This window comes from Bradysia coprophila, unplaced genomic scaffold (genome assembly GCF_014529535.1).
Source record: "Bradysia coprophila strain Holo2 unplaced genomic scaffold, BU_Bcop_v1 contig_476, whole genome shotgun sequence".
NCBI lineage: Eukaryota > Metazoa > Arthropoda > Insecta > Diptera > Sciaridae > Bradysia > Bradysia coprophila.
Genome location: NW_023503727.1, coordinates 2,491,237 through 2,516,722, shown reverse-complemented (window position 1 = coordinate 2,516,722; position 25,486 = coordinate 2,491,237). Strand labels below are relative to the sequence as shown.

The window sequence follows — 25,486 nt, the reverse complement described above, 5'->3', positions numbered from 1 at the left end:
GAACTCTGAGAATTTCTGTGTCACTAGAGTTCAATTACAGCATTCAATCAGCAACATTATTAGGGCATTCTACCATCCATTATGACAGTAACGATGCGGTAGTATTTTGAATGTTCAAACAGAGCTATCGCATTTATTCGCTCGCCAATAAACGGAACAATTATTGCAGACAATAAACATAATTTTGTGTGTTATTTGGTTAATTTACTGGCATATAGCCCGCGTTTGTTGTTTTATTGTTCAATTCATAAAAGGCTGAAGCTCAAAATTATGACGGGGTAAAGTCTCTTGACCGATTCTTTGTAAACTATATACTTTTCCTGGATTTGATGCTTCATCGTTGTTAGTGAAAAATTATGGGTGAGAATACCATAACCAACCAAATGTTTTGATCAATGAGAAGTAACAGGCAAACATATAGCTTGAGCGAAATTTTAATAGAATTAATTTGTCATTTATTGCGCTCAGTACAGGGCCTATTATGTAGAATTAAATTTGCAAAAATTCCCACAAAATTCTCTACAAATTTGCAAAAAAATTTCAAAAATAAACTTCTACACACCTTCAAAGTCAAATTAATTGCTTTACTCACTTTAAATTGTACTAAAGCAGACAAAAGAAAGCAAAGACTTGCAAAATGTGCTAAAAATGAAGCGCAAATTTGTGCAAATTTTTGTGAATTTCTGTGAATTTTTGCAAATTTTGCAAATTATATCTACATAATAGGTCCTGGGAGATTCACCTAATATTTGAGAAATTTGTGGCTGATATGCGTCAAACGTGAAATAATATTAGTTGCCTTCCTTTGCTGATACAGTTTTTCAGAAAATATGATACGTTTCAGCACCGGGAAAGGCAATTGCCGTCTGATGATGTCGACTGCATACGCAGGGCCTACTTTTTGGAAACTAATTTCTTGAATTTCTGGAAATTTCTTCGAATTTTCTCGAATTTCTTAAAATTTCTCGAATTCGAGAAACTTCAAGAAACTCGAGAAATTAGTTTCTTGAAATTTCTTGAAATTCTCAAGTTTCTCGAATTTTTTGAATTTTCTGGAATTTCTTGAATTTTCTGGAATTTTCTTGAAATTTCTCTAATTCGAGAAAATCAAGAAACTTTGAGAAATTAAAAAAATATTTCTCGAAGTTTCTTGAATTTCTCAAAGTTTCTTGAATTTCTCAAAGTTTCTTGATTTTCTCGATTTTCTCTAACTCTTTCATGCAATTTGACCAAATATTTTCCATATATTCCTAACAAAATATGCTAGAGCAGAGTTGGGGGTACAGGAATCACAAGAGAAATCGGTTTCAATTTGATTCGAGCTTTTTATTTCATTTATTTTCCTAATTTTTTGAAAATTTTCAGCAGAGAGTTGATATGAGTACTGAACCGAATGTTTGTAGTTCTATCAATGTGTCAATGTGAATATGAAAAACCGTTTCCTTGAGTACTAATTTTTCCTTAGAATTATCATTACTAGACCGGAATTTCGTATGGCAAAATGTGTCCCCAACATCAGGGAGGTGCCATTGATGCCATTTACACGATTAAGTATAATGCAGACCGACATGAACTTTTATAGCTTTTTATTTCATTAAATTTTCTAGAGTTAGACCAACGCACTTCAAGCAAAAGTGATACTCTAAATAGGGTACTGAAACTTGACAGTGCTCTATACAAAATTTTACACTGTAAAAAGAGTGGTGATAAAATTTCTTACAAATTAGTACTCTATTTGACAGCTGCCATTAATAGCTTGAACGCTTGAAGTGCGTTGGTTAGACTGAAATTTTTAAAACAAACGAAACTCTACGAAGAGCATGTTGCTATGGACTGTAAGATGTTTTCGTCATATCAACCATAATTGTTGATTAATTCCAACACATTTTTTTCCTCAAAGAATCTGTAATTTTATCGAAGTTCTTCTGTTTGATAGTTCTTGACGAAATATTTCTAGTGAACACTCATGATAACAAATGTGAGCTATCTATAATCAGTCAAAAAACCCTTAAAGGGTAAATGTGACGCAAGTCCTTTATCTTACTTACAAAATCACTGATATCGCTGAGGGTGACTCATTGTGCGCCGTACACAAAAGTTTTATCAACAAAAAATTGACTCGAAAAATTTGTGAAAGAAAATTTTACAAAAAGAAATTTGCGTCACAAGTGGCAGATATCCTAGTTTAGGAACCATTGGACCCAAGGGGGAGTCGTCAAAAACTTGCTGTAAATATGCTCCGCCGTCCAAAAAAAAATTAAAACTTTTTTGGTAGTGGACTTGCGTCACGCGAGCTTACTAACGTGCGGGCAAGATATAAAGTCTAATGTTTGTTGGTTTGTTTGTTTGTCTCAGATGGAAAGTCCTACAGATTTGAAACTGAACGAGGCAAAGTAGGAAAAACACGCGAAATTTTTTTCACTTTCATGCGTTATGTGCGCACGATTTTTTTTTCCGGTTCACATCGTGGATGCGTTTCCTAAACGTGGAAATATATTTTTGTAACGCGTGAAAATTTTTGGCACGAGAAAATTTTCAAACGCGAGAAATTATTTTTTGTGAAAGTTTATTTTTGACGCGTGAAAATATTTTTGAAGTGTAAAAATATTTAAATATTTTCTCATTATAAAATAATCCCGAGCAAAGCCTACACTAGTATCAACGCACTTCAAGCAAAAGTGGTACTCTAAATAGGGTACTGAAACTTGACAGTGCTCTATACAAAATTTTACACTGTAAAAAGAGTGGGGATAAAATTTCATACAAAACAGTACTCTATTTGGCAGCTGTCATTAATAGCACTTTTGCTTGAAGTGCATTGCTAGTATCAAATAAGATTTTTTCCACGTTTCTTTTCAGTTTGACGGATTTTGACGATGGAAAGGCCCACAGAAAGTTCATGAAATTGAAATCCTAGATTAAATGTTGCTTAATTTTGGGTGTTTTACACTAACTTTAATGATTTTCCGCATTTTTTACTTATGTTGTTTTCCGATCGCCTTAAGTTTTAATTATGTATTTCGCGCGACGTTGTTAATGGAATGATGAATAAATGCCTTCATTAAAATATACGGTTTGACTGAGTGTGGGTGGGTCTGACATTTCATACAAAATTTCAATTCGTCCATGTGAGGGAGAGGGGGTTCGCAAAAAAAAGGCTGACGGGATTTATGGATGGCCTCATGGTAGATGTGCTTCAAATCTCGATTCTGTTTTAGGTACTGTACACTCTCTTCATGTGTGATTGATTTCATCGATTCCACCTTTATGGTTACTGTATTTTCCAAGGGCGTCGTCGACGGATAACTTTTTTATTTGCTTCGAATCAACTGAAATTTGATGTTTCGTACAGTTTATAATACCACAACCGGTTAACGAAATAAACAAAATTTGGTCGTTCGAACACTGTACGGTGCCACTGGCAATTTAATCTATCAACAGTTAACTGTATAAGGTGACCTATCTCAAGATAAATATTCAACGAACAATTGAAGATAATGTAGCACATCGCATGAATTTTCTCACCTAACACTGTTGGAATCGATTAAACTCGCTCGGCAATGAAGCTTCTAAATTTCATTTTGCTGGTTTTCGGACTAGGTGCGGTATCAGCTGCTAACTACAACTATAGCGAAGTTATTGGACTGTCTCTGCTCTTCTACGAAGCACAAAGAACTGGAGTACTTCCACCTACTAATAGAATTCCCTGGAGAAAGGACTCTTTCGTTACCGATATAGGACAGAATGGAGAAGATCTTACGGGAGGTTATTTTGATGGTAAACGATTGAAGAATGTTTTCTGTTTGCTCTGTTGATTAAAATTCTTAAAAATTGAATAGCTGGAGACCATGTTAAAGTATGTTATGCATCATAATTGTGTGGTAAGGGACAGAGTAAAATGTTCTATTTTTCTTATGATCTGGAAAGTTTGGTTTCCCTGCTGCCGGTACGATGACATTGTTAGCGTGGGGAATGTATGACTCTAAACGGGGTTACGAAATAGCGGGTGAGTGGATGAACGCACTCGATTGTTTAAGATGGGGAATGGACTACATGATCAAGGTAAAATAGTTGCACTCAATGTAAATAGTGTGCCATCTCAGTTGAATCTATCTGGAACGGATGCCGTCCTGTTTTTTTATTCCAGACGCATCCCAGCGCTAACGTTCTTTACATACAAGTTGGTGATACTGTTGAAGATCACAATTACTGGGGTCGTCCGGAAGAATGGACCGGAAGCAATCCGCGCCCGACAATTAGAGCCACAACATTGTTACCTTGTATATACCTTGTAGTGTTATGTAATATATTCCCTCCCATTAATTCGTTTACTTTAACGAAAAATAGCTTCAGAATGTGCTGCTGAACAATCTGCAGCAATGGCTGCCGCATCAATGGTATTTAAAGAGAATGGAGAAACAGCCTATGGTGCCACTCTATTGATGCATGCAGAACAACTGTATTCATTCGCAACCACATATCGTGGCAACAACAATGATTCTTTCCCGGGTATCACTTACAGGTTTCCATTCACAAATAACATTTTGCTAAGATATTTGTATCGCTAATTATGGAATTGCTTAGTTCCTGGAGTGGATACGGAGATGAATTTCTTTGGGCGGCTGCTTGGCTTTACCGAGCTACGGGCAGAGAACAGTTCAAAGAAGATTGCAATAGGTTTTGGACAGAATTTGATTTAAGTGTCCGACCCAAAGAAGTATCTTGGGACAATAAGCTAGCTGGTGCTCAAGTTTTGTTGGCCAAAATTGATGGTTCTCCGAAGTATGTTACCGCGGCTCGAAATTTCTGTGACTGGGTTGTAAAAGAAGCGCCAAAGACTCCATTGGGACTTGTTTACCTTGATCAATGGGGCTCAGCTCGTCATGCGGCTAATGCTGCGTTTGTGTGTTTACAAGCTGCAAGTGCGGACATCAACACTGATGAAGATTACATAGCGTTTGCAAAAACACAAATTGATTACGTACTTGGCGATTACGGTAGAAGTCTGGTCGTTGGGTATGGGCTCAATCCACCGCAACAACCGCATCACAGAGCTGCGTAAGAATTCATTTTAACGGCCGTTCAGTACGAGAATTGTGTTTTATCAGTTTCGTTTTAGATCGTGTCCTGACCTTCCAGCTACGTGTAGTTTTACAGACGCTTTCCTGCCTGGACCGAATCCCCAAATTTTGTACGGAGCTCTCGTTGGAGGACCAGACATAAATGATGAGTACGAAGACGACCGGTCTGACTACGTTCGCAATGAAGTTGCACTTGACTACAATGCCGGTTTTCAATCGGCACTTGCGAACCTTAATCTTATTTACAACCAGGGCAGCATTAGCGGTACAAGTTTGCTAACTGGAGCGGTTGGGATAGTGGTCATACTTCTTCTGCGTTGATTTTGTAATGCAAATACCCATATATTCATCCCCAGTGTTTAGACACAATTTACAATTACGAATTAATAAAAAAAATTGGTCAATTTCTATTGAAGATTTTGGAACGTGTAGATTGGTTGGGTAGTAAGTGCAACACCAAGCAATTTTCAAGTTTTTCACTTTTCACTAACCGACTATTTAGATATATCTCAGCACCCATGGCACTGCCGTTATTCCTAGTCCCAAACATCCCTCCAAAATTCAGTCCAGTCACTCAAAAGAAAAGTGTGGCAACTGTACATGCTCTTTGTGCAACTATTTTGTAATTTACAACAGTTCATGCTAAAAACAAAAACATTTGTGTACAATATAGATAAATCTACGTTGAAATCTTCCTGATATTCTTTTGGATTCCTTCTCAGTGATAACATCCACTCCATATTACCTGAATACAGATTTCGTTTTACCTTATCCTTGCGTGATCTTTGGTATCTCACACAACGCTACGCTGTTCTTGTAAAATGAATAACTTTTATTTTAATGTATGAAAAAATGAGGTGGTAAAGAATGCGAGCGGAGCGAGCGACTTTTTTTTTGTGATGAAGATTTCGTTGTATTACCGTTCAGAGATTCTCTGACAGAGAAGATTGTTAGTGAAATGGAATCGATTTGTTTCCGAAAGAAGGGTCTACGCGAACTACGGTACGAGAAACTTGTCAAGCTCAGTTTGGACGAAGTGCAATGATATCTGGATCGAAGCCACCAATTCTAACTGTAAGAGGACGCCGATGAGAGCAAAATTGGCTGAAATTCGGTTGTCGGTTGTGATTCGAGGGTCAGTCTTTGCAAATCGAGTGTAGTGAGTCATTCTTTGAAAATTGACTTTTGACCAATGGTTTTATCGCTTATAGTTGCGCTTGCGATGATGTTTCACTCGCTAATCATCGCTTTTGCGATTTCAGTCCTAAATGTTGTTGTTTCACTCGCTTGCGATGGCTTTCGCCAATTATACCTTCATGGATTCGGTTGTTGTTTAAGAATTGAAAAACTCGATTGAATTTGTGTCTGGTGTTTCGATTATAGAGCCGAATAAAGTTGATCTTTGCAGATCGAGTGCTAGCGAGTCATTCTCTGCAAATTGAGTTTCAGTGTCAAGGGCGAATAATGTAGCTTGTGACCGTGCTTCACTCACTGTTTTATTTTTTTTCTTTCACTGATTTAATTCAGTGTTGCTACACAGGAGGCTAAGAAACATCTTCCATCAAATTCGTTTCAATCAAGTTCTTTTCAATCGAGGAACGTTGTCTATCGGATTGTTATCGGTCAGGGAAGGACGTGTTTTCAATCAAGAAAAGAAATTTCGAGATGTTCGTCACTGGCTTTCGTGAGCTGTTTGAAGGATGGTTGGTTGCCGGTCAATTGTAAGTGATTTTTCTGTTTGAATCTTCGATGCGAAGTGAATGTTGATTGCTTGATTTGACTGGTTTGTGGTGCTACGATTCAGGGGATTTTCACAGTAGCTTCCATAAAAGATATCCTAATTTCCATCGGAAGATGGCACACGTTCAAGTAAACTTCGAATACTCGTTCAATTTAAGTTTACTGCTGATATGTGTAAGAGGCTAGCGCAAACAACTGAAGATAGTCAGTCCACTCTGACTTTTGGACCGCCGCTAGTTCTCGAGGTCGAAACAGCCTTCTTTTTCTTCATTCATTCACTTAACGTGAGCCATGGGCAAGGGAAGAGTGTATGAACTCTGTTTGTTTCTATTTTTATTTTATTTTGAGTTTTATTTTGAGATTCATTGTGATAGGCATTTCAGCTCTGGAACGAAAATGAAAGTCACCGGCTCCCTGTGGTTCACTTCAGTTTATACTCTTCACTGAGTATATAGTAGTAAAACGGACGAATTAGGCCTTTTGTCCGATCACTAATGGCTTAGTCCAGTCTCTAACTAGTTAAATCCGCGCAGCGAAAATTTTTCGTTCTTTAGGTTTGAGCTGCATCAAATTACTTAAATAAGAAGAAGAGCTGAAAAAAAGAGGACAAAGACGACGTCTTCTTCAAAAAAGTGATGTTCTCAGAATTTTTGTAAAAAAGAAGAACGAGATGAAAAAAGAGGACATGTCCTCTAAAAAGAGGACGAATGGGAATCCTTTCATAGCCTCAATTAAAAAGATTACTTTGATGAAATTTGATTTTGTTTGGTAGTGTGGACAAATCATATAAGTTTGTTTTCGACGTGCATGAAACTAGTAGGAAGAATAATTTGATAGTTGACCAACAACTTAATAGTTGACTATCATATTTGATAGTCAGCTTTTAAATTTTTTAATTGACTAACACATTGATAGTTAACTAGTTACAGGCAATATAAGATGAGATGAAAAATTTTTTACGAGTGTGAAGTAGGCATGGGCGATAATGATAACGATTATCGATAATTATCGAAAATTATCAAAAAAATATCGATAATCGATAATTATTGATATTTTGATAATTATCAAGATATCGATAATTCGATATATCGATATTTCGGTCCGAAAATCCGATGTTTATCGATATATTCCGATATATCGGTATATTATCATGAATTTTCAGATAAATGTCAAAATATCGATATTTTGATAATTATCGATAATTTCTTTCGATTGATATTATCGATAATTTTGAACGTCTCCCATCCCTAGTGTGAAGTTTGCGGCCAGAGCGAAGCGAGGGCCGTAATTTACACGAGTCGTAATATTTTATTCGCGATTGAAAGTTTTGTGAAAGGGAAATATTTTCGAGGGATTATTTTTTCTCTTTCTACCAATAAATTTCTCCTTTTACAAAAATTTTAAATCCATTTACCATTATAGAGTCGAAATTGGTACCAATTAACGGAAAATATTGGTAAACTAAGTTATTTTTAACGATCAACCAAAAACGTTCATTTATTACCATGTGCAGGTAGATTAAGTACCGGTGGACTTCCGATCTTTCGCACTTTTTAGCCCCGTACGAAGTACGAAGGGGCTAATAGGATTACGATGCCATGTGTAATTGATGGAATTCGAAGCAGACGGTAAGGGCAAAGTGTTTGCCTATGTTCATAGATAACGAATCCGCAATAAAAATTTTGTCCGTCCGTCCGTGCGTCCGTCTGTCCGTCCGTCTGTCACGTCGATATCTTGAGTAAATCAAATCCGATTTCAAAATTTTTTTTTTCCCTGAAAGATAGTCGAAATAGTGAGGCTAAGTTCGAAGATGGGCGATTTTGGGTCGACCCCTCCCGAGCTGGGGCCCCATAAGTGATTTAACGTTTTCCGAAGATATATGCGGCCATTCAAAGGCTACACATGTAAGTGATACGTCAAATAAAAGGTATTTACAATACCGATCGACAAAAAAAAAAGTTTATGGAAATCGGATGATCGACTCGTTAGTTAGACCGCTTGGTGTGAACTAGATACAGGGCGGCAAGCCGTTTTTGCTTGTAGGTTGGCCAAATTTGAACGGATTTTGCTTTATTAGATAGGTATTGACCGTACCAATCAGGGAAAAAAAAAGTTCATGGAATTCGGTTTACCGGAGCGTGAGCTAGGTCTCTTGGAGTGAGCTTATATGTGGCTACTCGGCCGTACAGTGAACGTGGTGTTTTTTGTTAATATATCGAGTAAACTTTGACCGAATTTCATGAATTTTTTTTTGTTTGAAAGGTATTATTGAATGTAAAGCAGCTGTACTAATTTCCACCTCCTAACAAAATGGCCGTCGGCCGCCATTTTGGATTTTTGTAAAAACAATAGAAATCGGTGAAAATGATATTTACAAAGTTACTGATCAGTGGGAAGTGATTGGTTATGTGTGTGGGGTGTTTCAAGCATCCCAAATATGGATATCTATTTATAAATATATACAGCTATATTGAGCTATATAACGGTGTAGATAGTTCTTTTGAGCTATATACTAGCATATTTATTAGTAAAATGTTTATTTATAGGTAAATATAGGTTAATATAAATTGTTGCAAAAATTTTTAAGTTTGGGTTACAGTTGAAAGGAACGTCGTACGGGGCTTCGTAATTGCGCTATGCGCAATTTTTAAGACGTGCACATTTCATAAGAATTTTAGGTTAGTAGGTTTAGGGTAAGAGTAGGACGACCGACGAACTAGGGTTGCGTACGCAATAGATGTACGGGTTCGTACGGGGCTCAGTCGCAGCGAACGCTCCGACTGTTCTGACGGCTCGTTTATTTTGTGAAAAAGTCGTCATTCACAAAACATACTTCGCATCTACTTTGATGTAACAAAAAGGCAATCAAACAGAATAACAGCTCATACGAGTGGGACGTTTAGGGCCAGAGCGAAGCGAGGGCCGTAATCTACACGAGGATAAAATGGCCGATTTCATACAAAAATTCACCTACTCTGATGATTCTCGTCGTCTTGATGATGTGGTGAAATTTTTTACATGTAAAATCGTCAGAAGTGGTGTGTTCCCGCGTATCTAATAAAATGGCGGTCTGCGTGACCTCCCCAAAGTATACAGCCTTGCTAGTTATAGCAATGCTGTGTACTGGATTGATAGAATTGAATTACATGTGTCATTCGTTTGCTGGTGCATTTAAACGTATGTTGGGAAGCGGCGTCTCTGTCCGCAAAACCTGTTTATTACATCGTAACCATAGGCCACGGTTGCTAAAACGCTGAAAATCTGTGATAATGAGGAAACGAAATAATGAGATCGAATGGGGCGCTTTGATAACTGAATGTATGTAGTAATCGCTTATTAACTTACCGCTTCAATTGGCAATACAATAAATGTTCTACTTGTGATGTCCTCACCGTCCTGAACAACGTGCACACATTCTCGTATTATGTAAATTGAACAAAACACATAGGAAATGGTCAAAATAATGCAAATGACAATTTCGATTATTTGGCAAAACGACGATTGACGACAACTGGAGTTGCAGCTCAGTAACAGTAACAGGAATAATGTAACCAGAAATGGGCCTTCAACCAAGAAAGGGAATAGCGGTGCATAGTTATTGGTTGAGAATGTATAAACCACAAATCCGATAAGTCCGAGAGTCTAAATAGGACGAAACAGAAGAAGTTAGATTTGAGCGGGAGAAGGTTGGATCAAAGAGACTTAACTATATGTTAAGAAAAAAACTAGAAAGTCTTCCAAATCTTTTTAATCATATTGAATCTGCTACTCGGCGCAAGTCTCTCACAAAACAACAGATGCCCCGCATTTCCTGTTCGATATGCAAAAATATTACCTTCGCCATAGCACTGCTTCTAGCACGAACACTCATTTTTCGGACGTCAAAAAGCCTCCAAATTTTCAAATATGTATGTGTGTCCGATTACATGTGTGTTTTATTCACACCAAGAATTCATGACTTTATGGTCCATTACACTCAACAAAAAGTACTCCGGGAGAGTCGTGAGAGAGCAAGCTGTCAAATAAACAAAAAAAAATTGAAAAAAAATCAATTTTGTCTCTCACACGGAGTACTTTTTTCGTAAGAGGAAACTAAGCATTAGGAGATAGGAGACAATATGTAAGCCCCATTTCGATTTCATATTTATCGGAATATTTCTTATGTTCATGCTAGAAACAGAGCTGTGTCAACACTTGACGTAATAGTTTTGAATAAAATGAAAATGTTTACGAGGCCCTAAATCAAGAAATGATCGATTCTAAGAATTTTCAGTGTACCATTGATTCGAAACAATACAAGTGTAGACAAAGAGAGCACTTGAATTGTTTTTAGCCCCGTACGAAGTACGAAGGGGCTTATAGGATTAAGATGCCGTGTGTAATTGATGGAATTCAAAGCAGACGGTAAGGGCAAAGTGTTTGCCTATGTTCATAGATGACGAATCCGCAATAAAAATTTGGGCCGTCTGTCCGTCTGTCTGTCACGTCGATATCTTGAGTAAATCAAATCCGATTTCAAAATTATTTTTTTTCCCTGAAAGATAGTCAAAATAGTGAGGCTAAGTTCGAAGATGGGCGATTTTGGGTCGGCCCTTCGTGAGTTAGGGCCACCTAAGTGATTTAAGGTCTTTTGGTGATATTTATGGCTCGGGTGAGTGGACCGTGAGTTAGGGCCTTAGGAGTGAAAAGCTACTAGGGCCCTATGTGTATTTTACATAGAACTCAAGTAAATTTAATCCGTTTTTCGTAATTTTTGTTTCATTTGGAAGGTAATCGAACGCCGAATAGAAAGTTGTTGAAAAAAAAATAAATTTGGGTCCTTGGACTAAGGCCACTACTAGGGCCCTATGCGTATTTTACGTTGAACTCGAGTAAATTTCATTCGTTTTTCGTAATTTTTGTGTCATTTGGAAGGTAATCAAAGGCCGAATAGAATGTTGTTGAAAAAAAAATTAAATTTGGGTCCTCGGACTAAGGCCGCTACTAGGGCCCTATGCGTATTTTACAGATAACTCGAGCAAATTTCATCCGTTTTTCGTAATTTTTGTTTCATTTGAAAGATAATCGAACACCGAATAGAATGTTGTTGAAAAAAAAATTAAATTTGGGTCCTCGGACTAAGGCCGCTACTTGGGCCCTATGCGTATTTTACATATAACTCGAGCAAATTTCATCCGTTTTTCGTAATTTTTGTTTCATTTGGAAGGTAATCAAAGGCCGAATAGAATGTTGTTGAAAAAAAACAAAATTTGGGTCCTCGGACTAAGGCCGCTACTAGGGCCCTATGCGTATTTTACAGATAACTCGAGCAAATTTCATCCGTTTTTCGTAATTTTTGTTTCATTTGAAAGATAATCGAACACCGAATAGAATGTTGTTGAAAAAAAATTAAATTTGGGTCCTCGGACTAAGGCCGCTACTAGGGCCCTATGCGTATTTTACATATAACTCGAGCAAATTTCATCCGTTTTTCGTAATTTTTGTTTCATTTGGAAGGTAATCAAAGGCCGAATAGAATGTTGTTGAAAAAAAACAAAATTTGGGTCCTCGGACTAAGGCCGCTACTAGGGCCCTATGCGTATTTTACAGATAACTCGAGCAAATTTCATCCGTTTTTCGTAATTTTTGTTTCATTTGAAAGATAATCGAACACCGAATAGAATGTTGTTGAAAAAAAATTAAATTTGGGTCCTCGGACTAAGGCCGCTACTAGGGCCCTATGCGTATTTTACATATAACTCGAGCAAATTTCATCCGTTTTTCGTAATTTTTGTTTCATTTGGAAGGTAATCAAAGGCCGAATAGAATGTTGTTGAAAAAAAACAAAATTTGGGTCCTCGGACTAAGGCCGCTACTAGGGCCCTATGTGTATTTATACTCAATAAATTAAAATTTTAGGGCTATTTGAAATTTTTGTTTTATTTGAAAGGAACGTCGTACGGGGCTTCGTAATTGCGCTATGCACAATTTCTAAGATGTACACATTACATAATAATTTTACTTTAGCTACATTAACCGGCGCATAGGCTTACGGTCAAAGTAGGGTGACAGACGCACTAGGGTCACGTACGCAATAGATATACGGGTTTGTACGGGGCTCAGTCGCAGAAAACGCTCCGACTGTTCTGATGGCTCGTTTTTATATTTGCAGGGTTTATTCAGTGAGCTTGCACCTTGTACACGCACATGTCCGTACCGGTTGATCGAGCTTACGAAAAAAATCATCAATAAAAATCCAAAAATTTGAATAAGAAATGGCTGTTTCTCAAAAAGCCTTGAAAACAGGTACTGAATACCAGCGTCGCGATTTTAGCACCTGCAACCGGTTCCAGAGAACCGCAGTTCCTACTTAAAATCAATTGATTTTTACCAGTTTATAGTTTTTCGAAATTAAATTAACAATTTTCGAAATTATATTCCTAATGCAATATATACGACATACCAAACAGATTATTTTCGTTTTTCCGGACGTTGTACATATATATGAAGAATTGTTTTCCATCTTTTGATTGTCACCTGGTTCTTTTTTTCGCACCGGGAAAATTGTAATTAAAACACTAATCAACAATCGTGTGACTGCAGTTTTTGCAAACAATGTGCAATGAGTGCAAAAACACCAAAAATAATTGACTTTTTTCAAAGACAATGAAGGTCAGAAAAGGCGATAGACGACTTAAAAATTTAAAACGCAACTGTTCATCTTTTGAGCATTAAATACCAAATATTCGCAGGGAATGCAAAATTAAATAATTTATTCATTTAGGTAGGGTGGATCGAATACTGCATCGCAGCATTGCTATGTTACTGTTGTTAAGTTGTTCTGTTGATACGAAGAAAAGTACATATTCTTTGTCTCTCCTCTCCACTGATACCACAGTGCATTTTGGCGCTAACTTTTAGCACTTCGGCAGTAACATCCGATTTATCTATAACTAACAGTCTTATATAGAACAGCACAGTTTACTTCCAGTTCGAAAATTTCATTCCGAGAATCCGCCCACTGAACTCGATAGTATAGCATTTTCGAGAGCAGTTTAAACTGTGCTATAAGAGTGTTAATTATAGATAAATTGGAGTAAGTTGAAGGGTAGCGTCATAGAAAAATTTAATACATTGACAGACTCGTGCAGCGCCCGAAGTAAACTGTTCCTTATATTGCTGTTAGTTCTAGAGTCAATTCTAAAAATGCCAAAACTTAACGCCAAATTCACGCCGTAAGTGCGGTCGAAATTCAAAATGGAAAGTGCGGAGGTCTTTCTAACGTAGCGTCATTTTCATACAAGGAAGCGTTGAAATGTATTTTTCGGTTCACTTTTTCATCGAATCGTTCACTCAAAATTCAAATTTTAGGCACACTGACGGCGTGAATTCGTTCTTAAAACTTAACGCTAGAGCAAATCATCCGAAATATCAAGACTTTCCGGCGATAACGTCGATAACATTGGAACATCGTTTCCTTGTTTAATAGTCAGAATAAACGAAATCATTTCAGTATTTTGTATTATTATTATTGTAATTTGTATAATAGTAGTTAACAGCTCGATTCGAACAACACTAAAGAACTCCTAGAGCTTGATCAAGTTTTTCGGTAAGTTCAACAACATTTTCAAGACCCACTGAAACCATCACCAAGTTCTTGTCAATGCCAACCGAAATGCGTTGCATCTCGGTCAAATCAGAATGCACCAACCACGGAACTATTACATGGCTTTCCGTTCCACCGAAAGTGTCAGCGATTTTTATCGAATCTAACGCTTCCACAAAGCTTAGCGTCTGGCCGTAACATCCCTTGATGTGAAATGAAACAATTCCACAACTTCTATGCCTTGCTTTGTCCAAACAATTTAATGCTGGGTGATAAACCTGTTCCACTTTTGAGTGACTTTCCAAAAATTTTGCCACAATGAAAGCATTCTTACAGTGCCGCTCCATTCTAACGGTCAACGTTTTCAAACTGCGACTCATCATGTAACAATCGAATGGTGACGGAACCGGACCAGCGGCATATCGATAGTATTCGAGTTTTTGTTTAATATTCAAATTGTTTGTAGTCACAGCGCCGATTGTAGCGTCATTATGACCTCCGAAATACTCATTTAGAGAGTAGACAACAACATCTGCTCCATTTTCTAGCGGTCGTTGGTAGTATGAAGTCGAAAGCGTATTATCCACTACTAACAATGCTTTCGAATTAGTATGCACGATGTTTTCGATTTTTTTGATATTTAAAACCCTCAGCAACGGAATGGTCGGCGTTTCAATCCACACAAGTTTGGTATTTTCAGCGAAAATTTCGTTTGAATTTTTCAAATCGCTAAGATCTGCGTATATCATGTCGATGTGTTGGTTAAGCTTTTTTAACTTTTCACATGTTACAATGTCACTGAATATCACTTGATCACCGGTACTCAACGTTGATAAAATGGCTTGACTTGCTGATATTTTCGAGGAGTATGCTAGGGCGTACTTTGCCCCATCGAGTTCCGCTAACGATAATTCCAATGATTCTACCGTTGGTGTACCATACCGGCCATAGTGATACTTTTCCGAATATTCACCGGGAATGTTTAGTTTGTAAATTGTTGAAGTGACAATAGAAGAATCGTCCATTCCGATGTTGGTGCAGTGTTTAACAAACGAAGGGAAATATTCAACTGAAACTCGCGTATTTTATAAATGGGAAGAACTTAAACTGATAATTCTGAAATACGATTTGATCACTTGAAAATATTAAATGATCACAAAAAAATAAGTTTTTGATCGCTAAGGAAGAAGAGGTATGTTTTCTTCTACAAACTGTCAGGCGAAAAAGTGTTGATTCCGTCCCCAAAATGTCAGCATAAACAGTCATAATTCCGTCTGTCAGTAGAAAGATTTGTGTTCCCTTTGGGACAAAATGTCAGGCGAAAGAGTGATGATTCATTGTACAAAATGTCAGAAGGATGACTTGTACATTCTCCTACAAAATGTCAGGAGGAGGAGCGATGATTCCTTCTCTGTAGACATTACGTAATGTCAACGAAGGGTAAAAATGTTTCGTATATATTGAAGAAATTGGAAACAATTTGTCAACTTATAGTGTAAAATTGCAGAAAATCAGAAATGTTGCAAAATGAACTAATTTTGGGCGATCATTTCTTCATTTTCAGCGATAATTTTTAGCCCCGTACGAAGTACAAAGGGCCCTATAGGATTACGATGCCGTGTGTAATTGATGGAATTCGAAGCAGACGGTAAGGGCAAAGTGTTTGTCTATGTTCATAGATGACGAATCCGCAATAAAAATTTTGTCTGTCCGTCTGTCCTTCTGTCCGTCTGTCCGTCACGTCGATACCTTGAGTAAATCAAATCCGATTTCAAAAATTTTTTTTCCCTGAAAGATAGTCGAAATAGTGAGGCTAAGTTCGAAGATCGGCATATTCGGGTCGGCCCTTCGTGAGTTAGGGCCACCTAAGTGATTTAAGGTCTTTTGGTGATATTTATGGCAAAACAAACGATGGAAATGTAAATGACATGGCAAATGATAGGTATTGTCAATATTAATCCAGGAAAAAAAAGTTTTTTAAAATCGGGTGAGTGGACCGTGAGTTAGGGCCTTAGAAGTGAAATGCTACTAGGGCCCTATGTGTATTTTACATAGAACTCGAGTAAATTTCATTCGTTTTTCGTAATTTTTGTGTCATTTGGAAGGTAATCAAAGGCCGAATAGAATGTTGTTGAAAAAAAATTAAATTTGGGTCCTTGGCCTAAGGCCGGTACTAGGGCCCTTTGTGTATTTTACATATAACTCGAGTAAATTTCATTCGTTTTTCGTAATTTTTGTGTCATTTGGAAGGTAATCAAAGGCCGAATAGAATGTTGTTGAAAAAAAATTAAATTTGGGTCCTTGGCCTAAGGCCGGTACTAGGGCCCTTTGTGTATTTTACATATAACTCGAGTAAATTTCATTCGTTTTTCGTAATTTTTGTGTCATTTGGAAGGTAATCAAAGGCCGAATAGAATGTTGTTGAAAAAAAATTAAATTTGGGTCCTTGGCCTAAGGCCGGTACTAGGGCCCTTTGTGTATTTTACATACAACTCGCGTAAATTTCATCCGTTTGTCGTAATTTTTGTTTAATTTAGAAGGTAATCGAAGGCCGAATAGAATGTAGTTGAAAAAAAAAAATTTGGGTCCTCGGACTAAGGCCGGTACTAGGGCCCTATGTGTATTTATACTCAATAAATTAAAATTTTAGGGCTATTTGAAATTTTTGTTTCATTTGAAAGGAACGTCGTACGGGGCTTCGTAATTGCGCTATGCGCAATTTCTAAGGTGTACACATTCCATAATAATTTTACTTTAGCTACATTAACCGGCGCAATAGGCTTACGGTCAAAGTAGGGTGACAGACGCACTAGGGTCACGTACGCAATAGAGATACGGGTTTGTACGGGGCTCAGTCGCAGCAAACGCTCCGACTGTTCTGATGGCTCGTTTATTTCGAGACAGTCATATGTAAGCGGTAAAACTATTCATTGATGGCGATCAAATTCTTATTTTTTAGCGATCGCAGAGACTTAGCAATCATTATTTATTTATTTCAAGCGATCAGCTCTCATTTAATAGCGATCAGTACATGCCTTTACGAATTGCGTTGGTGTTGTAGATTGTTAAAACTTATCTTTCTCGCCTAAACTTTGTTTGCTCCGTCAGCAAGTTACATGTCTGCAGTTAATCACTTTGTTTGCACGAATGTAAAATACAATTTATTTGTTGCTTCACCCTGCCTGTTGGAATTTACGATAAGAACGCTAAAAAAGTGATAGTTATGAAGTCATGAAAAAATGAATGTTGGTTGGCTCTCTTCGCCGCTAATTGTTGGATTTGCAGTCTTACGATCAAACAAGTCTTGACAATAGATCATTATGCCTTGAAGAAATGGGTTGTGATTTTCGCCATTTTAAGAAGAATGACGTTTCAGGTCTATGACGCTCAGTAAATACACAATTTGTGAAACTATTTATGTTTCAGGCATGTAGTATATGTTGAATAAATTGGTTTATTGAGTTTATATCTCAATTTGAAGAGAAAAATCAAAAAGAAAATGTTGACATTGGCGCTGGCGATCAATTTCGACGGTCAAACCATGAACTTTCATCACAACTCATTGATTTAGTTCATTTGTATCAGCCAAACTATACTGGCAAATCAAAAATACTGACTCTAAGTCTCAGAGACATGCAAGTTAGACCACGATGATGTGGAGTGTTGGATTTAATGTAAAATGCTAAAAACAAATAAGTTCGAAGCTAAACAAACGAGTCTCATATAACATTAAAAACCGACGAGAAAGAGTTCATTTCCGTTAAGGCTATTTAACGAACAACACACACTCTACGGATAATAGCGGCAGAGTCAAAATGACTTGAAGTTTTTGGACAAAATGATGTATGGACAACTTGTTCATTATCAAAAATAAGGGGCACCTTCCGTACATCACTTTTCGATTGGACCACGGGAACCACCTGGAACCACTTGCAAAAATCAAGCAAAATTTCGACTCTGCCGCTATTATCCGTAGAGTGTGTTGTTTGTATTGAGGCTATTTAATGGGATATTATATTCGACCGATAAATTAATTCAAAACTACCGATAAAAAATAATAAATGACCGATAAACACGGTACCGATAAAAAATAATAACGTACCGATAGCGAAATTCCCGGGTACCGATAAAAATATTCCAAACTACCGATAAGTTTTTACCGATAAAAAGTGCTGAAATACCGATAGATTTTTCATTTTAACGATCATTTTTAATTTTTTATCGGTAAATTATTATTTTCTATCGGTGCTTTCTATTTTTGATCTCTCGTATGTGTGTTATAATTCCCTTGACTGAAAGTCGGGGTCTTATGAAAGAAAATACCCTTAAATGTCCGTAACGGTAAGTTCACTTTGATATTTTGAAAATGTTCTACATTGGCAAAAAACGTTAAATACAGAAAACGTCCGTACACTTGTGGACTCGATAGCTCGAGTAATTCTTTACCGATTTTCAAAATTTTGGTTTTAATCGACGGAGAATGAAAATCATGAGGTTAAGTTCGTAGATGGGAAATATTGAAGTAATGAGATGGGAGTAATTCTCAAGAGAATTTTTTACTTGTTACCGCGATAACTTCCATAATTCTTATCCGATTTTCAAAGATTTTGTCTTAATCGACGAAGATTGAAAATCTTGAGGCTGAGTTTGCAGATGGATAATGTTCGAACAACGAGATGGGAGAAATTCTACACAGACGCTTTCTCTTGTTACCGCGCGATTACTTGAGTAATTTTTACCCGATTTTCAATTTTTCTGTTTTAATTGACAGAGAATGATATTGGAGTAGTGAGTTTGGAGTAATTGTAAACATAGCTTGTTTACCACGACATTTTCTGGGATTTCCAGAAAAATTTCTTATTTGACGAGTAGTGAAATTCTGGATTTCTGGTCTAACAATTAAGAAGTACTTCCCAAAAGAGTTTTTGCTTGCTTGAGAAACCGATAGCTCGAGTAATTCTCAGAGGCTTCAAAAATCAATTTCGACCAGTAGCGTAATTCATGTGGTTAAACTCGAACATTGGAATTTAATTGGACTAGTAATCTGGGATATACGACAATTTTTGCGTGAAATCCGTATTCTTAAAAAGATTTTTTTTAGAGGTAGGCAAGAAATACGCCACCTTTTCAGCGCCTTTAGTAGACTATATAGGAGACTCATATCAGGAGTTAAACGTACTTCGCTAGACCTTCCACTCATTGCGCTTTTTAGGAGACAATACTCAATCGTTGTAAGTATTGTTTGTTTGTATTCTTCTCAGTATAACATACTCAAAAATGCCTCTCCTCATCACATCGTGTTATAATTTCCTATTTTCCATGCTTAGGCTTATGAATATTTGAACGAGTGTGAACTTTGCGGCCAGAGCGAAGCGAGGGCCGTAATTCACACGAGTTTAATTTATTCAAGAGGTAGGCAAGAAATATGCCATTTTAAAAGCGTTGTGATGATGTAGCAAAGAGACTAAGAGGCTTTTTCATCTGACTATAATTTTGTGTTTTTCAAAACAACAGCTTTTTTAAAAATAGTAAGACAACTGGGACTGGAATTATTGAAAGTATTGAAAGTCAGTCAAGGGAAATGACCCACCCAAGTGGTGGGGCCTAGTTCGATATAAATCGATAGAAAATGATAAATTACCGATAAAAAATTAAAAATTATCGATAAAATGAACAATCTATCGGTATTTTAGCACTTTTTATCGGTAAAAAATTATCGGTAGTTTGGAGTATTTTTATCGGTACCCGGGAATTTCGCTATCGGTACGTTATTATTTTTTATCGGTACCGTGTTTATCGGTCATTTATTATTTTTTATCGGTAGTTTTGAATTAATTTATCGGTCGTTTATTAGTATCCCTATTTAATTTCCGTCATTGAATTAAGAAAAGGTCTCGGCAATACCCTCTCGGTATTGGTCTCGGAAAAGGAACTTTTGATTATTCATGTCATTGTCAAGTGCAGTGCAAATACTGGTGCGTTGCCTAATCGCATAACATACACAGAGTAATGACACTATTTATAACTCATATATCATTTATTCGATTAGATTCAACTCACCTGAAGGTCGGTTTTTTGGTTTGCGCATGGAGTTATACTCTATGGGTTTGCGCATTTACTTTAAAAATGTCACGTAACGGAGCGTAACGGAACCAGCTGTCTTAACGTAACTGTAATATTAAGTCTCAAGTGTCAAAAATCTAATCTGTATGTTTTGAAGATTTTATTTATTTTCTTTTTAAGACGTTTTTCGTAAGATTTGTTGCACTGGAGATTCGAGACAGAGAATTTTTCCGAACGTATTTCGTGCAGAAGACTTACACCAACTTAAAGTCATTGCTGTAAGTGTTCATTTCATTACGATCTGTCTCAATATATCAAATGAAACAGAATGAAGGGCAACAATCGTTTGATTTGCAAAATGTTATGACTGATGATAATCACATTGATCTTCGGGAATCCACTTTATACTTCCACTCCAGTATTATAGCCCTGAATCCTATCGATTAGTTCGTTAATTGACAGTGTCTGTTACTTCGAAAAGTAATTTAGACTTCTCGTCCTAACATCATCCTGTCTCTCTTACTCACTTTATTACAACGTTCTTTCAGATTTGATATCACCTTTAATTCCAAAACCATGACAGCCACTACTAACACCTTTGACTGGAACGAAACATTTTCCGTTGCAAATAAAGCAAGAACAATTGAATACTGTCGATTAGACAGAGAGAACGGTCACTATGCCTTTCCAACAGACGAATCCGATTTCAAGAGAGCCGCCGTACTCGTTCCACTGTGTTACGACGTATTAGGTAGACCATCAATATTGTACAACCTTCGCTCTCTGAATTTATCCCGACATAGCGGCGAAATATCATTTCCTGGCGGTATCATGGAACCAGATGATGGTGGCTCACCGATTATTACAGCTCTTCGCGAAACGGAAGAGGAGCTAGGCTTGAAACGGGACTATGTGGAAGTGTGGGAGAGATTGAGGGATATCCAAACCATAACAACGTCTATGGTTGTCACACCGGTTATAGGCTTTGTAAGTGGACTGAAGCAGTTGGACCCCGCCAAAATGAAGATCAATCCGGATGAGGTGGACCAGGCCTTCACCGTGACGCTGGAACATTTGTGTGATTCGAACAATTGGGCCGATATGGAACGATTGAACATTGCGTTTCCGGTTTACAAAAATTTGAATTTTCGCAGTAGTTCGCCAACGGTTGATTTGTGGGGATTAACGGCTATAATTACGCATTTAACGTTGAAAGCATTGCTGCCGACGGTGTATAAGAGAAGAGTTTTATTCCTAGAGGAGTTCGCCGGTAAAAAGAACTCGCAACTGTAAATTTAGCTGTGATTAAGGGGATGGGTTTGTTCAAGAGGTTCAAGATGATGTGGGATAATAAATTTCTTAAAAAGTTGAAAAGTTTAATAGATTCCACAAAGAGAGCTTGACTTCTCGTTCATACAAAAAATCGAACAACCCTTCGGACTTTGCCCAAATGCCCATAGGGCCATTCCGGTTCTGTTAACTTGTCATAACAAATTGGTGCCTGTGCTAATTAATAATAATTAATTAATAATTCTGCTTATTTCAATAAAATCACAACAGAGCTTAAGAGCCGTTAAGCAGATCCATCGAATAATATCTGTCTAAGTGACCGTTACTTAATGTCTCTGGACACTGCATCAGTATTCTTCAAGTATTGACCGCGACCTACTAGTTCAATATCGATCACTTCATTCTCAAACTTCTTCAGATCGACACCAATCTTTTCACTCTCCAATTTCATATTCCACAAACCATACGGACTCAAGAAATAATTACTCTCACTGATCTTCCGGTAAACATTGTTCTGCTTGATTGGATTTTCTTTCGAATCCCGTTTCATCGACTGCTCAATGGCGATATTTCCATCACTCTGCAGATGGTAAACTCTGTTGCTGCATCGATAGTAACTATTTGACTATTTCCAACCATAGCCATCGTCAAATCAAAGTCTTGTTTGATGGCGTTTCCTTTAAGAGTCGATTCGCTAAAACTTCGAACAGCTGATATGGAACTGAAGCCGACGGTGATTAACTCGAAAAAATTTTGGTGGGCTGACATGTTTCTTAGAATTTTTTTCTCCGGAACAGTCGATGGACCAGTCGCGAAAATCGTTTTTTATCAATAACTGCAACATGCGAGATGTGAATAAAGTCAAATTGTGTACGTTTATGAAGGTCGATGAGGGGAATATTGTTGACCAACAAACGCCGATGTCCGGCCCATCCAGCCGCCGCAACAAGTGAAAAACCTCGAAAAAACTGAACGTTTTGAAGTGCTCTGAACGGCTGGGGAAGTAAGTAACTGGAAGCTCTAACTTGGAGTTTTGTAGCCTACTTCACGCACTTTCAATTGACATTCCACACGACCATACCCACCGTCACAGATAGAAATGGAGTTGATTTTTCACAATGTATCTCAACCCATCAAATTCTGGAAAATGGTCGAACTTTGACATTCAGAGGGTAACGAGTAATTTCGCGCCGCGCGAGATTACACATATTATAGTGGAATTTCGCGCCCATACATTTTTCAATGGCTAACTTGATTTATAGAATTTTTATGAGTACCTGGCGATAAATTGGCGGTAGAGTCAGTTGAGTATCAGGCACATAAATTTTGGAGATACGAATTTTATTCTAACACCCTAGAGCTTTGTATCAAGGATACCGGTATACCGACATAGAAAGTGTGGATTTTCCTTTTACAAAACGTTAGGATACCGGTATCCCAACTGAGGTACACATATTTTGCATCAAGGATACCGGTATCCCGACATATAAAATGTTGATTTTCCTTTTACAAAATGTTAGGATGCCTGCATCGCAACTGAGACGTTGCGAGATTCCTACCAGCAAGAAATTCCGTATGGGCGCGAAATTACACTAATAAAGTAGGAATTTCGCGTGGCGCGAGATTCCTACTTTAATAATGTAATTTCGCGCCCATACGGCGCGAAATTACTACTAGCCATTCAGAGAACAGACTGACGAAACGAACGAAAATTCTTAGATTTTACATTTTGAATTCTTTGAAAATAGTAAGTTGAGCTCAAAATTGTTATGCAAATACAAAGTATTTGGTGGTGCTGCCCATCCCTCACTTAGGACAAAGCATGTTTCGCAAATGTTTTGCAGTTTGATTGCAATTAAATGATCAGTGTACCATATCGCAGCGAAATTTCCAAAAAACTCTTTAGAATTCTTTAAAATACTTTCTTCTACTGTTCTTCAAAAGTCACTGAACTTTCAAAAATTACTAAATCATATTGAACCTTCAAAGACTTCGTGAATCCAACGTTCGTCTTTCCTGAATTCGACATCACAACATTGCCACGTAATTTCACAAGTGAGGTCTGATCACCAGTTGTTCTGGAGCTGCAAATTCATAAGTTGATGAGACTAGTTGCAAAAATTTTTCGGGGCATCTTCAGCGTAAATTTTATCGTAAATTGAGTTCACGAACCGATGTCAACTGAGGTCTCGTCTCTTTCAGCCAACGAAATTCAAATAATCAGATTCTCAAATAGCTGCGACGCTTCTGAATTGAAACGTGAAAAACCATTCACAACGTAGTTGCTAAATTTTTCTGCAAAATGACATGTAGTAGATCGGTATTCGGTCAAATAACCCCACCAAAATAACGAATTGTAGTAATAACTAATGTCAAAAAAATTATTGGAAAAATGACGAGATGACCAGTATATCGACAAAATTCGAGGATATCGACAGAATTCGAGGATATCGACTATATTCGAGTCTATCGATAGTATTCGAGTCTATCGACTATATTCGATGATATCGACTATATTCTAGTGTATCGACAGAATTCGAGGATAACGACTATATTCGATGATATCGACTATATTCGAGGATATCGACTATATTCGAGTATATTCGAGCCTAGTAGATCAAATGTTGCGCTCTTAACCAGATCGTTTGGAATCACTGTAAATCTACAGAGACATCAGATTTACAATACAGCCTAACACACTGTGAACCGAAAAGTACATTTCAACGCTTCATTGTATGAAAATGATGCTACGTTAGAATGACCTCCTCACGTTCCATTTTGAATTTCAACCGCACTTACGGCGTGAATTATACACCTAGTGCCTAAGAAAATAATTTTGCACTCGATGTCATAAATAACTATTTTTTGATTACTATGCAGCAGTACAGAGATAAATTGATCTGAAAGTCAAATACCCCGTATTTCTGCGGATTTACATTACCTTGTTTTTGTTCTTACTTGTTTTGGATTCGTGCTACTTCCAATGTTCACGGCCAAAAATATCTTAAAATTGAAATCTGTGAAAACGAGTTTTTAGTTACGATAAAATTTCGTTTTATTATTGATAAAATCGTGATCAACTGAGAATTACAAAACCAATTCAGTTTTTTACTGGATTCAACGGCATTATCCGAAGGTTTTTAAAATAGGATTCACAGTTCCATTTATTATTTTACCCACTCCCTCCATTCTAACAAAAAGTGAAAGATAATCATCGCCCACAACCTAGAGAAAAATTAGAAATTCAACTCACTAAATTTCAAATAATCACACAACTTACCAATTTGAACGTGACAAACGCAACTAAGATTAAAAACAAGGCTTTCATTCTGTTATGATGTAAATTATAACTGAAGATTAATTTGGCACATTCAGTCCTTTTAAATGTGTGGTTCGCGTATTGTACGATCTATACTTCAAACACAGGCGATTGTTCACAAAGTACATTCGAACTTTTTTTTCGATATTATCTTTATTATACTGAGGCTAATGTCGTCTTTGTAGAATCCTAGAGAATTTCTCCATTTTACGAGATGTAACATTTACGCTACATTTCGTAAAAGAATGAATTACCCTAGGATTCCGAAAACTCCGAAATTTTTCCGAAGCAGTGAAATTCAAATTTCGGAGATTTCTAAAACTTCTCGGAGGTCTCGAAAAATTTTGACGTTTTTCGCTCAGCGTTTCACAATAACTTGAGTAATTCTCAAGCAATTTAGATGGGACG

At 37.1% G+C, this 25,486-nt stretch overlaps 2 protein-coding genes across 3 annotated transcripts; both read left to right on the top strand.

Annotated features, from left to right (window-relative positions):
* Window positions 1-3,513: 3,513 nt before the first annotated feature.
* Window positions 3,514-5,493, top strand: LOC119082699 (endoglucanase E-4-like). Its single transcript, XM_037192273.1, has 7 exons — window positions 3,514-3,777; window positions 3,840-3,856; window positions 3,928-4,062; window positions 4,148-4,280; window positions 4,348-4,522; window positions 4,585-5,058; window positions 5,120-5,493. The coding sequence occupies exons 1-7, from the start codon at window positions 3,561-3,563 to the stop codon at window positions 5,400-5,402; spliced, it is 1,434 nt and encodes a 477-aa protein (XP_037048168.1). The 5' UTR covers window positions 3,514-3,560; the 3' UTR covers window positions 5,403-5,493.
* Window positions 5,494-20,640: 15,147 nt separating this feature from the next.
* Window positions 20,641-21,832, top strand: LOC119082698 (nucleoside diphosphate-linked moiety X motif 8-like). Of its 2 annotated transcripts, none has more exons than XM_037192271.1 (2): window positions 20,641-20,747; window positions 21,018-21,832. In XM_037192271.1, the coding sequence occupies exon 2, from the start codon at window positions 21,046-21,048 to the stop codon at window positions 21,760-21,762; it is 717 nt and encodes a 238-aa protein (XP_037048166.1). In that variant the 5' UTR covers window positions 20,641-20,747; window positions 21,018-21,045; the 3' UTR covers window positions 21,763-21,832. The 2 variants fall into 2 exon arrangements, with proteins under 2 accessions (XP_037048166.1, XP_037048167.1); XM_037192272.1 differs by having other exon boundaries at window positions 20,664-20,949.
* The last annotated feature ends 3,654 nt before the right edge of the window (window positions 21,833-25,486 follow it).